This window comes from Notolepis coatsorum, assembly GCF_963971535.1.
Source record: "Notolepis coatsorum genome assembly, chromosome: 20".
Classification (NCBI taxonomy): Eukaryota; Metazoa; Chordata; class Actinopteri; order Aulopiformes; family Paralepididae; genus Notolepis; species Notolepis coatsorum.
Genome location: NC_140184.1, coordinates 16,606,647 through 16,624,626, shown reverse-complemented (window position 1 = coordinate 16,624,626; position 17,980 = coordinate 16,606,647). Strand labels below are relative to the sequence as shown.

The 17,980-nt window shown below is 46.1% G+C and overlaps 1 protein-coding gene across 1 annotated transcript in view; it reads left to right on the top strand.

Moving 5' to 3' along the window:
- Positions 1 to 17,980, top strand: part of LOC311247321 (uncharacterized protein) — a 163,589-nt gene that overhangs the window by 74,854 nt on the left and 70,755 nt on the right. The window contains 6 exon segments of the mRNA XM_084337678.1: positions 613 to 736; positions 1,326 to 1,419; positions 7,841 to 7,927; positions 11,288 to 11,404; positions 11,668 to 11,766; positions 15,978 to 16,126. Of these exon segments, the coding sequence (XP_084193804.1) occupies positions 613 to 736; positions 1,326 to 1,419; positions 7,841 to 7,927; positions 11,288 to 11,404; positions 11,668 to 11,766; positions 15,978 to 16,126 (670 nt within the window).

Below are 17,980 nucleotides of genomic sequence, written 5' to 3'. Positions count from 1 at the left end.
GAAGGACCTCCCACCCACTTTTCATTTGATTTGTGACACCAGAGATTAGCGGCACGGTGGTGTAGTGGTTAACACTGTCGCCTCACAGCAAGAAGGTCCAGGGTTCGATTCCCGCTTGGGGACCAGGTTTCCATGATGCCAGTTACCCAGGTGGGGTATCTCCCAGGCCTTTCTGTGTGGAGTTTGCATGTTCTCCCCGTGCTTGCAAGGGTTTCCCCCCCGATAAGATAAACCCAATGGAAAAACATGCACAACAACAAGATCGCTAACGCTGTGGCGTCCTTGACGAAGACGGACAGGAGCACTTGGATTGGTCCCCTGGCGCGGCTCACGTTGACGCCTGTCTGCTCCCGGCTGCCCTTGGGGTGGAAGGACGACGGGATGGGTTAATCGCAGATACGAATTGCATGCATGCATCGCATGTGTGCCAATTGATGACCTCGGAGCAGGTCCTAAATTATTATAATCTTTACATTTACATTTAGTCATTTAGCTGACGCTTTTATCACAAGCTCTGTACAACAAGTCAGCAGGACGGGTACGACTCAGGAGCCCTTGAATCAACTGAACCCCCACCTCCAAGTAGGTCAACTAACCCATGTCTTCCTACAGGCACCCGAGACAAAGGTGGCCGTGCCCTCGTGACCGTCAGCACCAGGAACACCATCTGGCTCAACCCCAACTGTAACAGTGGAGAGTTGGTCCGCATCCTGCTCTACTTCTCCGAGACCCTCAGGTAAACTCAGAGACTCTTTCTGGTCTATAACTTGGCGTTACCTGAAACACGAGTAAAGGAGCCAAAGCACTGGTTCCAGCTCAAGCCCTTGTGGCTCCGCTACGAAGTGGTTAGGACGGGTCACATGCAGATAAATCATTTCCCCCATGGGGACTATAAAGTACAACTTATTTCCTGTGTTCAACTGGAAAAGGATAGAGGTATTACCGTTCTTTCTGTGTAATGGCGATTTGTTGTAGTCACAGCCGATATAGCCTAGTATGTGGAGGTCCTCTACTGACCATATCGCAGGGATTTCGCTCTCATGTCACGCTCGGGCTGGAGTTCCTTTCCACGCTGGTGGGAACAGGGTGGAAAGGAATAGACCTGTCTCAAACCCTGCCCTCTTTTCTTGATCCTCCAATCACAACTGTCGCTTACCTCGGACAAACCAAGTTTGTCCGAGGTAAGCGACAGTTGTGATTGGAGGATCAAGAAAAGAGGGCAGGGTTTGAGACAGGTCCATTGCAACCTGAGCGTGACATGAGAGCAAAGTGGCCGTCCTGTGAATTATGGTCGATTTCTGACTATATTATTCTGTGGTTTGCAGGAAGGAAGTGCGTTCGTCGGGATTGACGGTCCTGGTGGATGCTCGCAGGTGTTGGCCCGTCCCCGCCCTCTTCAAGGCCTTCAGCATCCTGCAGGTAAGGAATGAAGACGTCTCAACTAGACCGAAGGTTTCATTGAACTGTCTTAGATCTACACACACCTCTGGCTCAGTCGACATGTAGACTTGTTTGTGTCCCAAGCCAAGGAATCTGTTCAAGACAAATCTACGGCCTTTACCTTCTTTCTTCATTTCATTTAATTTCAAACCTTTAATTAAATTCGAAAGGCAACTGAGGTTTCCCTCATGTACAGTCACGTCGAGTGTACATAAAAAAAAAAGCATATAAAATCAGAGCAATAATATAACAAGGATAAGGATAACAATCAATTAAAACATGTACAACTTGATTGACAAAGGTTTGAGATCAAGGTTTTAAACTCTGCCACAGAGGGGAGAATCTCAAGCTTTAAGGACTGTTGGAGTTCATTCCATGAGCTAGAGGCGCATCTTAGCAAAATGCAGATGTGCCCTGTTTTGAGGAAACTCTGGGGACCTTAACTCTTTCAGTGCCACTCACAAGATTTCTCTTGTTTTTTTATAGGTGGTTGCTAGCCACTCACGAGATTTCTCTGATTTTTTTTTTTTTTTTTTTTGCGATCTGAAAAATTATTGCATCACCCGAGCCTACCCGAGTATAGCCGAGGGGCGCCGACGATCACTGTGGAAAAAAGCGCCCCCTGTCGTCTCCCAGATGACATAAGTGATTTTGGAATGGACTCAATGAAAATGAATGGGGAAAAAAATCCGGTACTCCACATTTTCCAGTTCACTGATCCAGCCGGGGTTACTAGAGTTCATTCTGGAGCCTCAGATCCCCGCGGATCATGGAGTTCTACTGTATCGCGTTGGATCCATACACGTATCGATTTTTTCGAATGGTGATCAGGAATTGGAATATACCAGTTGGATACCATCTGATGTCAGGTAAGGACTCTATGTTATCAGTGGTAGGATAATCAGAGTAAGTTTGATGAAGTTATAAGCTGTTTTGTGAAATGTCTTCTTTCGGTTTCACTGTAAAAGTCAGAGAGGAAATCAACGGGGCGATTATCAGTGCGCGGCCGTAATGTGCGTGCGTGCACGTATAATATTGATCATCTAGCGTTTATTTGAAAACGATTCATAAAAAGGCAGACGAATATCAACGTTGTGGAATATTCCACTAAAAGACGATTTTCATAGAATGCTCCAGAATGAGCTGTTTTTTATATCAAAACGGGGGCTTTTCTAACTGCTCTGAAACGGAAACGACGCGATAAAAAAACAATCTGCCTTCACAGCACTGACTGGAAAATAGTCTTTGATAATGCGATGGGCAGATTAGACACATAGCCATAATTTAAAACATAGATTAGGCGATATTAACGTTAACATTGGCGCCGATGGTGGCATTCAAGCGGTAAAACGGAAAACCAGGCGTGGCGCTGAAAGTGTTAAGGACCAGCTAGTCACTAGAACGGGTTCCATAGGTACCAGAAATTCGATTCCAATAATGATGTAGTATAAGGAGGTAGCTTACCAATAAGGGCCTTAAAAATGAACAAATACCAGTGTTTGTTGCGCCTCTTGATCGCAGTATAGGGGAACAACACCATCGCCCTGGAGTCCTGGTGACCTGAGGAAGGTCAGAGCCACCAGCCTGTCCCTCTGAGGAGCTGCTAGGTGGATAAACCCTGTCAAAGGTCTTCTGCTCCGGCGAAGCTCTCCGCTGTGCGGCCCAGCTGGCTCCGGTTAGAGCTTGGCCGCTGGAGTAAACAACAAGCTTAGGCGATGGGGCGAGAGGAGGAGAACTGGGATCAATGCAGTGAACTGGGGGAAACGCTACTTCGATCGACACCACTTGGACCGGATTGGAACACGCCTGGAACAAAGTGACAACGAAACGGGCCTCGGCGTCAGCCACCGCCGCTTGTGTTTCAGACTGCTGTTACTCATCAAATCAGGGCCCTAAGTCCTCCGCCCCCGCAGCATCGGAATACGTCGACATCTTTTGTGGTACGGCCAAGGGAGCGAGTCCTTTCTAGTGTGGCCAGGCCCGGGCTCTGGCTGCTGCATTCTGCCGGTGTGTCTTGTGCCAACGCAGGGCCCCCGGGTGCCTGACTGCCCGTCTACACAGCTTGATTAGAGAGGCCCCCGGGGGCCCGTCTGCCCGTCTACACAGCTTGATTAGAGAGGCAACGAGTGGAGCCATCCTGAGTAGCCTTGGACAGAGAGACGAGTGGATGCCTGTTTATAATCAGGACGTCTCCAAACTATCCTATGTCCTACTTAATTGTTGTCTTAAGACTGCATGGCTTGGATGGCTGACGGGTATTGATGAATGACAGACTCGTGTTTACATAGTAGTAGGGCTGACCCCTATTAATCGATTAGTCGACTAATCGGTCGAAAGGAGTCGTTGTCGACTGGCCAACCTCTTAGTCGAATATAATAAAAAATAAATAAAGAAAGAATATTAATATATATTTTTTTTGTATCATTCTTTCCAAAAGAAAAGAGGCCTAGAAGCGTGGCTAACGCTAATGGCACGCATACCAGAGGCTAACTGCCTACGAAAACGGGCACAGAGGCACTGAAAGAGGATTTCACCCATCTAATGAACACACTAGACTAGACAAATATCAAGATGTATCCATCAGTGGACCAATTGCATGCTTTTGCAGAGGACAAGAAGCCTTCAGTCGACTCCTTCAGACATTAAGCACCCCCCACAGCCCAAATGGAATGATAAAAAACTAAAAAGAAAAAAAAAAATAGTCGACTAACGGCACATTTTGGCCAATCCTAGTCGACCATCCAAATCCTTAGTCGGGGACAGCCCTGACATGCAGTGTAGTGTATTACTATACTATATAATACTATATGTGAACTTTTAAGTCTGATTAGCAGAATTGATGATCGTTATCGTCTTGAACTCACAGTTTGAACCTCTGGAGTAAAAGAAAAAGGGACGTTAACCTCTATTGTCTTGAAAGCGTTTAACCCTTTCACTACCACACTACAGAAGGTTAACCCTTTGTCGTGTGGCAGTGAAAGGGTTAACCTTCTGCATTGTCGCAGTGAAAGGGTTAACCCTTTGGTAGTGTGGCAGGGAAATGGTTAAGACCCAGTGTCTCCTTTACCTCAGATACTAGACTCAGGACACATCAGCCTGGTGGACCGTGTTTAGTTCATGTTGAAGTCAGATTGAATCATGTTAAGTCAGGTTGTTTTTGTTGGTCCTCTGCAACACTGGTCCAATGGTCCTCTTTTCATTCTGGGTCAATGCTAACAAGGACAAGAGGAGGTGAGCTTAACTCCAGAGGTCCCTCCTCTAATGAAGACTCCCACCAGCACACCCCTGCCCTGTCCTGCAAGGAAAAGACCCCCCCCCCCTCACCTCAGCACAATGGTTCCACCCAGAGTGCATCATCCTATTACTGGACAGCTCTTTAGGGTCTCTCTCTCTCTCTCTCTCTCTCTCGCTCTCTCTCTCGTTCTCGCTCTCGCTCTCTCGCTCTCTCTCGCTCTCTCTATCTCGCTCTCTCTCTCTCTACACTGGTAGGCTTACCCTCAAGGACATGCCCACTAATTGATTTAGCCACAATGGCCTGCTCTGATGATCACGTTGGGCAATTTAATTCTTGCCTTCATCTTTTGTTTCCACCGTTTTGGGATTATTTGATCTCTGAGGTCAAGTGAGGTTCGGGGAGCTCTGAAAAAGATGCAAGCCGATCAAAGGAACACAGATGTAGGCCCGTGGCGTTTTTCTTTTTTAAATGAGCTTTATATGACAGGAAAGTAAAATCATGAATGATATGGCTAAAAGTGATTGGGATGAGAGACTGTTTAAAGACGGTGAACATGTCTGCGCACAGGTGAGCAAACACACTCCTACAGGAGCAGCCACTGTAGTCTTTCTATTTTTAAGGTCTGCACTTATTTACCTCAAACACTTACCAATATTTGAACTCACTTCCAGTTGGAATCTCACCCAAGTGACAAACACACAGGCTCACATCCTGTTCTGCCTCACAAGACAAGGCCATTTATGCCCATTTTAAAACAGGTGACGTCAAGACAAACATGGCGTGGAAGTTGTCACTCTGTCATATAGGAGAGATAGATTACTGTATGGAAACGTATTGTCCACCGAGGTGTTGGACTAGCGCTGACTCGTCCAGGTTCAGCTGTGGTCCAGTCAGACGCTCCGCATCGCTTTAACCCTTGCACTGCCACATAACAAAGGGTTAACCCTTTCACTACCACACTACAGACGGTTAACCATCTGTAGTGTGGTAGTGAAAGGGTTAACCTTCTGTAGTGTGGTAGTGAAAGGGTTAAAGTCAAACACCCGTCAGTGGAAAGGCAGCGTGAAACACTGGAACAGTGGACACATCTGCCCGGCGGTTTTTAGGAGGGTTGGTGTTTGTCAAGGTGTGTTGAAGCCTGATTCAGACCCAACTGTTAGCTGACGGTGTGTTTGTTCAGAATAAACCAAGCGTTTATCACTTGCGCTATTCATCATTCTGTCTCGGGTGAGATTAGCATGTTTGCACACGTGTGTGGGCATGTGTGTGTGTGTTTGTGTGTGTGTGTGTGGACATGTGTCTGTGTGTATGTGTGTGTGTCTGTGGGCATGTGTCTGTGAGTGACGTGTGTGTCTGTGTGTGTGTGTCTGTTTGTATGTGGGCATATTTGTGTGGGCATGTGTCTGTGTGTCTGTGAGGGTGTGTGTGTGTGTGTGTGTTCAGATGGCAAGAAAAGCAGGAAATGTGACAGTGTTACCAATATCCACGAATGTCCCTTAAGCCGAGGTGGACAATGGACAGAAAAGGAACAGCCCCAGTAAACATCCCCAGAGGATCGCCACTCACACACATTCCTTGGCAAATCTATTATCGGGAAATACCTTTTATTTTAGGAAGCGATGAAACATTGCCGCTGTGCTTTCTCCGACCACTCGACGAACGCGATAAAAAGCGGGAAGGGCGACGCGATGTGCATTTCCTTAACACTTTGACTGCCGGGAAACGCTTTACAGCGTCATTCCCGGCCATGCTCAAGTTGCCGGAGGACGCTGTACAGCGTCCTTATATCAATATTTCAAAAATCTGCGATCAGATTCATATTTCCCCTCCGCTGGCCTGAGATCCACCAGGAGGACCCACTGAGCTCTCTGGCGGTTCAGGAGCGCCATCTGGTGGCCGATCGGCGCAATCGCCAAACAGGAAGTGCTATGGAGGTTGTGCTGGTCGGCCATATTACTTCCGGGCACTCTGTTTGGCTCCCGGGACTCGATCTCGACACAATACATAGCGATCGATTGCCAATAACTCGATAAACAACATGATTTGGACATATATACTATTATACAAGCTGGAAATGGATCCGATATTTCTACATACCATAATAGGTAAATGACTGTTCCACGCTCATCGCCCAACGGCGCGAGGAGGATACGGTAAGATTCAGCGTTATTTTTCATCGTATTCCATATAAACTGTTATGATGAACATATCACCCACACTAGATGAATGATATAACGCTGCCCACGGAATTATAAACGATCCCCCGCCCATCCGGTCATCATCAGATCATACGTAGATCATTCTAGAAGTACGTCCAATTGAAATTTTTTATATCGCCCCGATTGCCATCAAACTGTATTTCATCATCAATATAATGCATTTGGGGCTATAGATCACGTTCTGGAGAAAGCTGCAGAAAGAGATGAAAACATACTTATACATTAGACCATACTTTACTATGAATATGTGAATGAAAAAGTTTAACGTTGCTACACAATGAACAATACATATAGGACTTTGAATGGGCCCTAATAATGGCAATGTAGCAATAGAATTTAAAAAGTTATAGCCCTGCAAAGAAGGGGAATTTCTCCATAGACAAATAGCGCTGGCAATCCACAGTCATTTTCCGGATTTCTGGCCGGCACCCATAGTGTTAACGTAAAGAGCGGAGCAGCATTACACATGGAGTACAACTATATCCGGGAGAGTCTGACCTGCGTGGAGTTTACAAGCCGCGTCGTGTGATTTATTACATCTCATAATCACAGGCGTTTCTCATCGGGGATCAGGCTTCCATGAGAAGGACCTTGCTTTGTTTAGGGAACTTATATCCAGACTGTGAAAGAAAAGTGACAAACTGTCTGCAGTGTTTACTAATCGGACATGACGCAGCATGCACGTGATGCAGAACGAGTGCCTCTTTCCAGACTGCTTTGCCTAATGCCAGCTGGGATATAGAAGAGTTGATGCCAGCCCGGCTGAGCCTAACGTTCCACTGCTGACGAGCCAACTGACGTTCTAGTTTTTTTCTTTTAACCGGTTATATTGATTTCACTCTCTCTCACTGGGACTCATTCATGACCTTGTGTATAATGTCTTATTGAACCATGTAAAGTGATGTAGGTATACTGATGGACTGTCTCTGTGCGTGTGTCTGTCCAGGATAACATGCCAGGCTGTATCCACACTGTGCTGCTGCTAGGTGACAGAGACCTGGCGCTGCGTGTGGACAAACCTTCAGCCATACAGGTAACAGGCCTATATTATGTAGCACCGCTTTCCAACAAAGACATTTTTGACCTCTCTCTCCCCCCCCTCTCTATCTCTCCCCCCGTATCTCTCTCTTTCTCTCTCCCCCCCCTCTCTCTCTCTCTCTCTCTCTCTCTCTCTCTCTCTCTCTCTCTCTCTCTCTATCTCTCTCTCTCTCTCTCTCTCTCTCCCCTCTATCCCCCCCTCTCTCTATCTCTCCCCTCTCTCTCTCTCCCCCCCCCTCTCTCTCTCTCTCTCTCTCTCTCTATCTCTCTCTCTCTCTCTCTCTCTCTCTCTCTCTCTCTCTCTCTCTCTCTCTCTCTATCTCTCTCTCTCTCTATCTCTCTCTCTCCCCTCTATCCCCCCCCTCTCTCTATCTCTCCCCTCTCTCTCTCTCCCCCCCCCCCTCTCTCTCTCTCTCTCCTCATCTCTCATCTCTCTCTCATCTCTCTCTCTCTCTCTCTCTTCTCTCTCTCTCTCTCTCTCTCTCTCCCCCCCTCTCTATCTCTCCTATCTCTCTCTTTCTCTCTCTCTTAGATTTAAATGTCCTATATGTAGGGATGCACCGATACCAATACCAGTGTTTCACTGCCATAGCATATCCAAAGCAGTTCAGTAATGTCCAGTACGGAGCACCAATCTGATCCGTTCACTGAACTGAACTGTGTAGACTAGGAGTCATTGGACAAAAATGTCCTAACATCTAACATAGTTCTCTGTGTCAAAAGTGCGGCGAATCAAGTCACGTTGCTTTGATTTTGAGCATGTTGTGGTTCTTGGTATTGGATTTTCATATCCCATGACGATACTATGATTAGATTAGAGATAGTACTTTGATTATTAGTAAGTACTTTGGCCTGGTATCTGACCCATCTCCCGTAATGGAATCAGTGCATCCCCTCATCCTCATTACGTGATTTTTAATAGCTCCCCCGACCCTCGTTCATGGTCTGATATCTGTGTGAAATAAAATGTCATCATATTCACTTAGTTTGGGTATAGATTTGGGTATTAACTAGGGATGCACGATAATTATCGGGCCGATATCAGCAATTATGACGTCATCCCGATAAACCCGATAAAAGTATTGATAGCTCCGATAATAAATAGTATTTATTTTTTATTTTTTTTTATATATATTTTTTTTTCATGTCAACGTTCACACGCACAATATATGCTTACTTAGGATTTGACTTGATTCAACAACAAAGCAGTCGGGGCAATGGCAAGCCGAAAACGGTCGAAAATGTGGTTATTTGAAGTTTAGATTTTTTTTCCCGCAACTGAGGTAGGTAGATTACATTTTTAGAGACTAAAGTGAATTTTGTGATTGACTCGAATAATATGTATTTGGAAAAATAAATATAGTCACTTTATTTGAAGAGTCAAAACTGTTCTCTTGGCTTTGTTTTGTTCATAGTAGTAACGCTCATGTCATGATAAATCTGGTTAGGTCAAAACTACAGGAATATACAGCTAATGATGCTAATGATGAGCATCGCCGTCGGTTGTGTGATAGTAAAAGGGCTAACCTTCTGTATTGTCACAGTGAAAGGGTTAACCGGCTGTCATGTGGCAGTGAAAGGGTTAATGTGATGTGAAATCACTGTACTGTTTATCTAAGTTATGGCTGTTGACTGTCTAGAGACAGTGAGAATTCAGTGGTGTTTAGAGAATGTTTTGACAACACTGGCTTGTTGAGATGGAGACAAGCTGGCATGACAAAATGGCCTTGAAGGAGAGGACACACACGCACAAACATACATACACACACACGCACGCACGCACACACACACACACACACACACACACACACACACACACACACACACACACACACACACACACCCTCCATTTTTCCTCCGATTTTTCTCCCATCCCAATGTTAGTCGTATGCCAATTCCCAATCCCCTTCCTGGTCGCTGCGCACATCTTACCCCCCACAGTCAGATCATCTGGGAGAGTGGAGGCTATCACGTGCTTCCTCCGACACACGTCCAGCCAATCAACCGCTTCTTTTCACCTGGCAGCGCGGATCCTCCTGAGAGGGCGTAGTGTGTGGAAGGATCACACTATCCCACTCAGGTCCTATCCGTGCTTAGCAGGCGCCCCGACCGAACTGTAGGAGTCGCTGTTTACAACGACCCCAGCCAGCTTCTCCCACCCTCTAATACAGCCAATTGTATTAGTGTGAACGGCCAGCCAAGCTTGGTGACAACCCCGGAGCTGTGAGCTGGATTCGAATCCAGCTCACAGCTCCGGGGTTGGTGACGAACGCAATCTCCCCCATGCCACCTAACCGCCTCGAAACTGATTGTTTTTTAATCTGTTAATTTCTCTTTTATAGCATTTTGAAAAGCCCTCGTTTTCAAGGAAATATATACATTCCATGATAAAAGGCATTTACTGGAATATTCTGGAATACACAAACACGTTGTCATTTTTCTGCCTATTTATGAATCGTTTTCAAATAAACTCTAGATTATCGATAGTATATGTGTACTTATGCACGCTATAGAGGCGGGCTGAAAAATCGATTCTCTCATTTCCTCATCAGCAATCACAGCCACACACACACACGCATAGGGCAAACGCTTATATATAGGTGAAAATAGCTCTGATTATCCTAAGACTGGTAAAATAAATTCCTTACCTGAGATCAGATGTTATCCAAAAAGATTATTCCAATTCCTGATCGCCATTCCAAATATCGATCACGCTTATTGATTACAGTGTTGGTCCTGTAAATACATAATCCACGCGTTTTCCGGCCGGCGAGCACAATCGATCCTTCAGTTGGCTTGAGGGAAAAGTAAAATGAGCAAATTGGCCACCCCCCCTTCGTCAGTGTAAAGTAATGTGGTGCAGTTACACAGGGAGAGACGATAGGGGGCGGTATCTTCCCAATTGAGCTCAGAGAGACTCTGCAGCACTAACCCGAGGCTCGATTGATGAAATATGAATTCAAATCGGCAATAAAAAAAAAAGACAAACAAACGCTATATAGCGTCGGAGGCACTCAAAGGTCGGCATGAACTAATGACAAAACGCTGTCCGTGGCACTCAATGTGTTAACAATTAAAAGTTAAATATTAAATCAGGAGCTCATCTTCAGCATGACTCACACACTCTCTCATCCTCTCTCCCTCTCAACCTCTCTTTATCTCATCCTCTCTCTCCCCCTCTCTCAAACCACTCTCACCTCTCATTCTCTTCTCTGTCTCTTTTTCACAACGTATTCTCCATTCATCCTTACCTTTCTTTCTCACTGACTGACTCTCTCTCTCTCTCTCTCTCTCTCTCTCTCTCTCTTCTCTCTCCATCTCGCTCCCTCTCTCCCTCTCGTCTCTCTTCTCTCAGGTGGAGTTGCTGACGTCTCTGAAGTCTCTCTATAAACACGTGGAGGTCTCTCAGCTGCCTGCAGAGTTTGATGGCTCCTTCCCCTTCTCACACAGCAGCTGGATCACCTTCCGAATGGTCAGCAACACACACACTGTCATCATACCTGAGCAGAAATACATCAGAAAACTGCTGATGTTATGAATCATAATAAACCCTAATAGTATTTATGTGGTTTTGAAGCGTGCCTGCTGCCTCAAAGCCTGTGACATCACATGCAAATTGTACCTTGTTGTACCTTCAGGATTTAATTATATTTCACAGTCTCTCTTAGATCCATAACGTGTGTGTGTGTGTGTGTGTTGTGTGGTGTTAACTGTGTGTGTCGTACGCCTCATCAGAGGGTGGAGCAGTTGACCAGTCAGTGTGAGGACGCCATCGGCCTCCTGAAGGCCAGCATCGCCAGCCTGGAGTCTACCCCTCTACCACCCACTGCTGAGGTAACACACACACGCACACACACACACACACACACACACACACACACACACACACACACACACACACACACACACACACACACACACACACACACACACACACACACACACACACATCAGAGGGAGAGAGGGGCGGGAGAGAGAGGGGGGGGGAGAGAGAGAGAGGGGGGGGGGGTAGAGGGAGAGAGAGGTGGGGCAGGAGAGAGAGATAGAGAGAGAGGGGGGGGGAGAGAGAGAGGGGGGAGATCAAGAGAGAGAGGGCGGAGAGAGAGAGAGAGAAGGGGGGGTTGATGGAGAGAGAGAGATGGAGAATACTCGTGAAAAAGAGACACAGAGAAGAGAGGTGAGAGGGGGTTGAGAGAGAGAGAGAGAGAGGGAGAGAGAGAATGATACACATGTCACTACCAGAAGGGAAATAATACAGATATACTATACAGTATACATAACTTAATAAGACAATCGATGACAATTGATTATCATCAATGCAAGAGTCGTGCAGAGTCGTCCTCCATCAACGTGCGAAGTCACCTCTCGGCTAGTTCCTGTTCTTTACTCGGTTGAAGGTAAACACATCTAATAGAAGGACTTCTAAATAAGGCGTTGGAGCTCGGCAATTGGCAGAGATGCAAAAATGTGTTGAGAAAAATGGGGCCTGCGTTGTGAAATCCTATACCATCTACTGTATCAACATGTTGGCTGCTACGCCACTGCACTGGTCCCACTGCTGAATGCACTTTCCATATGTATGCGTCCAGTTGGGCCAAAGGGCGTGTGTCTCTCCAGTACGCTGAAAAACACTCTGTTGGCCAGCGTTCAAACCTTAAACCTAATATGTGTGTCAGTGGGACTAACACTATATTTACTCAAACCCCAGGGTAGTGCAGTATATCACAGTGGCTATTATTACCTCTGTCTGGATAGCAATACTTTCTCCTCTCCTCTCCTCTCTTCTAGTCTTCTCCTCTCCTGTTGTGCTCTCCTCTACTCCTCCCCTCGTCCTCTCCTCTCCCATAGTCCTATCCTCTATTTTCCTCTCTTCTAGTCTTCTCCTGTTATCTCCTCTCTTCTAGTCATCTCCTCTCCTGTAGTCCTCTCCTCTCTTCTAGTCCTCTCCTCTCTTCTAGTCCTCTCCTCTCTTCTAGTCCTCTCCTCTCTTCTAGTCCTCTCCTCTCTTCTAGTCCTCTCCTCTCCTCTCTTCTAGTCCTCTCCTCTCTTCTAGTCATCTCCTCTATTCTAGTCCTCTCCTCTCTTCTAGTCCTCTCCTCTCTTCTAGTCCACTCCTCTCCTCTCTTCTAGTCCTCTCCTCTCCTCTCTTCTAGTCCTCTCCTCTCTTCTAGTCATCTCCTCTATTCTAGTCCTCTCCTCTCTTCTAGTCCTCTCCTCTCTTCTAGTCCACTCCTCTCCTCTCTTCTAGTCCTCTCCTCTCTTCTAGTCCTCTCCTCTCTTCTAGTCCACTCCTCCTCTCTTCTAGTCCTCTCCTCTCTTCTAGTCCTCTCCTCTCCTCTCTTCTAGTCATCTCCTCTCTTCTAGTCCTCTCATCTTCTAGTCCTCTCATTTCTTCTAGTCCTCTTCTCGCCTCTAGTCCTCTTCTCTAGTTCTCTTCTCTCTTCTAGTCCTCTCCTCTAGTCCTCTCCTCTCTTCTAGTCCTCTCCTCTCTTCTAGTCCTCTTCTCGCATCTAGTTCTCTCCTATCCTCTAGTCCTCTCCTCTCACCACATATTCATGTGACATAATATTCAAATTATTCTGAAGTACTATATACCTGTGAGCATGCAGTTCTATCTCCTAACTAGTCAAGTCAAGAGTTTTATTTGTCACGGCATACAAGTATACAATGAAATGCGGGTGGTCTTGCCCGCAACGATGTGCAATACAGTGGTACAACATATAATAGAATCCAATAAAAACAACATTGTGCAATAAACAGGTAACAGGTAACATGGTGTGACATCTCGGTATCTGTACATAGTTATTTACAGAGCATATGGAATGTGTAGAAACAGTGACGGGGCACTTAGCTCTGTCTGTCTGTCTGTCTGTCTGTCTGTCTGTCTGTCTGTCTGTCTGTCTGTCTGTCTGTCTGTCTGTCTGTCTGTCTGTCTGTCTGTCTGTCTGTCTGTCTGTCTGTCTGTCTGTCTGTCTGTCTGTCTGTCTGTCTGTCTGTCTGTCTGTCTGTCTGTCTGTCTGTCTGTCTGTCATTATCTTTATCTCTTCTTCACACACACACACACAGGTAGGGCCCATTGTGTCTCAGTGTATGCAGTGCAGCAATAGTGTAAACAGTGTTTACAAGCCCAGGGAGAGGGAGCGAGCAAGGGAGAGAGAGAGAGAGGGGGAGAGGGCTACCCACAGTCCACTACCAACCTGTTTGTGTGTCTATTGCTGAGGTTGTCTCTGTGTTTTCTGACTGAACTGAAGCCTGGAGTCGTCCTGACCTCTCGGTCCCAGCTTGTGTTACTGGGGGGGGGTACACGCAGCCGCACACACCCACATCCCAGGGGACTGTGTGCATGTTGAGTCATTGAGAGCACCACTAACCCCAGGGGACACATCATATTTTTTGTATCTGGATGCAGCCATCGGTGTAATCAGAGTCCATTTTCAGCCAGACGCCCATTCGGCCGCCGTGTAGAGATGAGCCATTCAGCACTGATAGTCCTGTTCCTGACCGAGGAGTCCCTGGTATTATTAGGTGGCGACTGGGGATCCAAACACAGAGTAGACGTAAGGCATGTCCACTTTGTCCAGGCAAGTCAGACTGCCCCTCCCCCCCCCCCTCGTTCACAAGGATTAGTGGCCTGTCATTACATAGATATGAACTCTCTCTCTCTCTCTCTCCACTCATTTCATTATCTTATCCTCTGTCTCAAGCCCTAATTGGTGGATCAAGAAAAGAGGGGGCGGGCTTGAGGTCAATTGTCCTATCCTCAACTCGCCTCACCGTTTTTCCCTCCCTTTTCCTTCTTTCCCTCCCTTTTTCAGATTAAGGGGCCCTACCTGCCTGCTACTGTCCCCACAAGGCCTTTTAATCTGCCCACACACACACACACACACACACACACACACACACACACACACACACACACACACACACACACACACACACACTAACACTGAAAGACTCCCTTTTAGAGACCAATATGGTGAGCCAAGCACACTAAATCCCTCCATCTTCGCATGGCTAATGTCTTTCTGCTGACAACAGCAAACAAACATGCAACCACGTCTTCATATTTCTCACACATTCCCTTGGGAGACAACACTACTATGTAATTAAAATAATTACCACTTTCTCTCTCCTGCCACCCTGTGTATCTGTGATATTATCATGTGCTAACATGGCTGACTTTCATCACCATAATTATAATTAGTGTTTGATTGTTGTACATATATCATAGGAACATTTGATTGTTGATTGTTCAACTTCTGAAGACCCACAGCTACGTCTAAAATCCCTTCTTGTTTCGCCAAAGAGCTGACTTTCCCGATTAGAGCTGGAATCTCTTGAACTACTACGCTACCCAGGATGCCCTGCACCACTTGATTAGATTCCGATTCACGAGGTCCCCATTCTATTCGTTTCAATTCAATATTGATTCAGTTAGGGATATTTCAGTTATAATACAGATTTTGTTTAGATATGAAAGGGACCCTCAGAGAACTAATGCTGAAAATTGTACACGGAACTCTCTAACCCGGTGCATTATAAAAAATATGAACGTTTACATTATTCCTTTCATTATTCTAATGAAAATCGAGCCTTGCGTGATGTGTGTATGTAGGGCCTTAACCCAGGAGGTGCTGCTCTAACCCTGTTGAGACAGTAGGCTCTAACCCTGTTGAGACAGACAGTAGACCAGGACAGAGTCTATGTGACTGGGAGGTTGGAAATCCCCCCCAGATACATCCAATAGAGGCCGATGTTAGTCTGGACCTGCAGACTGCGTGGCTACGGTTACACAGATTGATTCTGTTGGCAGTGTTGGCTGTTTTGGAACAGGATATTTACTGGTTGAGGGATGTTTTGACTGTCTTTCTCTTAGGGTTTATTTTTTCCAACTTGTGTATTCGTTGCTGTTGCTCTTTGTCACAGAGAGAAACTTGAAGCGCAACACTGAGAATGTAATATCTCTCTCTCTCTCTATCTCTATCTCTATCTCTATCTCTATCTCTCTCTCTATCTCTCTCTCTATCTCTCTCTCTCGCTCTCAGGAAGCTCAGGTATTGCTGTCCAGGTACAGAGGTCTGATGTGTAGTGTCCTGGAGGACAGCCGATTGGTCAGACTGCAGCTGGAGGGCGGGGCCACTCTCTCCCGCATCCGTAAAGAGGAGACTAGCGTCAGCCTCACTGAAGACTACAAGTAGGACTCTCACACACACAGACACACACACACACAGACAGACACTAAATAAGCACAAGCATTGTGCTACCTGCGCATGCGTCCCGACAACATGAGTGAGTGAGTGAGTGACAGAGTGAGTGACAGAGTGAGTGACAGAGTGAGTGACAGAGTGAGTGACGGAGTGAGTGAGCGAGCGAGTGAGTGAGCGACCGACCGACCGACCGTGCATATTTGCGGTGCTTCCTGTGGGGAAAACACAGAAATAAACACACTCAAACCCATGCATAGGTCATATATTTACACTCTTAAAGTCAACATGCGTGTGGAATGCGCACACATCACTCACTCACTCACTCACTCACTCACTCACTCACTCACTCACTCACTCACTCACTCACTCACTCACTCACTCACTCACTCACTCACTCACTCACTCACTCAGTTGTTCTCATACCCACACGCTTGCATTCTGACAGCAATTATCTTCCAGTTTATCCCCTCATTACCCTTCCTTAACGCAGTTCCCATCTCACATTCCTTTTGTTTAGGCCCTCTGTGTTTTCCCCCCTGATTTTGTCTACCTTCCGTCCTCTACCTCCGTCTCTGCCGTCCTCGGAGCTGCTCAACCTGCTTGTGTTTGCTTGTCCGTCTAAATGGACCGGTACACATGGGGAATCTGGAAGCACTCAGGGCAGTAAATTGTGCCCTGGACTGAAGCGTTGTTTAGCTGCGTTTCCTCCACTCTTAATGGCAGCCAGTATACGCTGCCAAAACAATGGACAAGGATACGCATGCTGTGGGTCCGTGAGACGGAGAATTTAGTGTGTGTGTGTGTGTGTGTGTGTGTGTGGGTGTGTGGGTGTGTGGGTGGGTGGGTGGGCGATATGGCCTAAATATGATATCACGATATTTTCTGACCTTTCGGCGATACACGATACGCATCACGATGTTTTTCTTTTTTTCCCCCAAACAATTCATTATGAGGCTTACCAAGACAGTATTTGAGTTTGCAAGCTAACATTAAAGACAAAATAAAATACCCATGCATTTAGCATTTTTATATTATATATTAGATTTAGATTATTGGATTATTAGATTATATATTGCATATATTTAGCAATGAGATATTATATGATTTAGATACGAAATATGATGAATTGAAAATGGGGGACCCTGATGTAAACAAGACGAAAGTCTTTCTCTGGTCTGCATCCTCCAGTCCACTGTTGACTGTTGTTGAGCTGTACTGTATTGTACCTATGCTGCAATCTGTTAATAACGTTTATATTCATTCAGTCGGCAAACAGAATCAGTTTGATTGACAGTCGCGTCTGCCAATTACGTCACATCGCTTGCACCCGCCCTGCTGTTCTTAGCACCAATCGGCAAGCGCGTATACATTTTTTACTTCCGCTATTGGAGAGCTCAATGAAAACAACAATGGCAGCGGTAGCTCGCCGCGGCCGACTTTTACCTTTTAGCTCTGCAGAATGACTAAACGACTGGAGGCATAATGATTTTACTGCAACGGATGTTATAATAAAAGCATTTCCATACATCTGTCTGATTGAAAACGTTATTAACAGACCGCAGAATGGGCACAACGGAGTCAGCACGGGCTGAGATATGAACGGCTAATGCTTGCTATATCTAGGTCGACCTCGGTCGTTGCTATGTAAATACGCTGATGTTATTGAAAGTGTAACTATATAACGTCAATGCCACAAAACGAATGCCTTTGTTATCATAAGTAGTAACTTTTGATGCAGTAGTGTGTGTGTGGGGCGGCGCTGTTCAAAAGTGTCAACGTGTGGACCAGATTGACGCAACACAAGCCTCTTGGGCAAAACATCACGATATCCACGATACGTT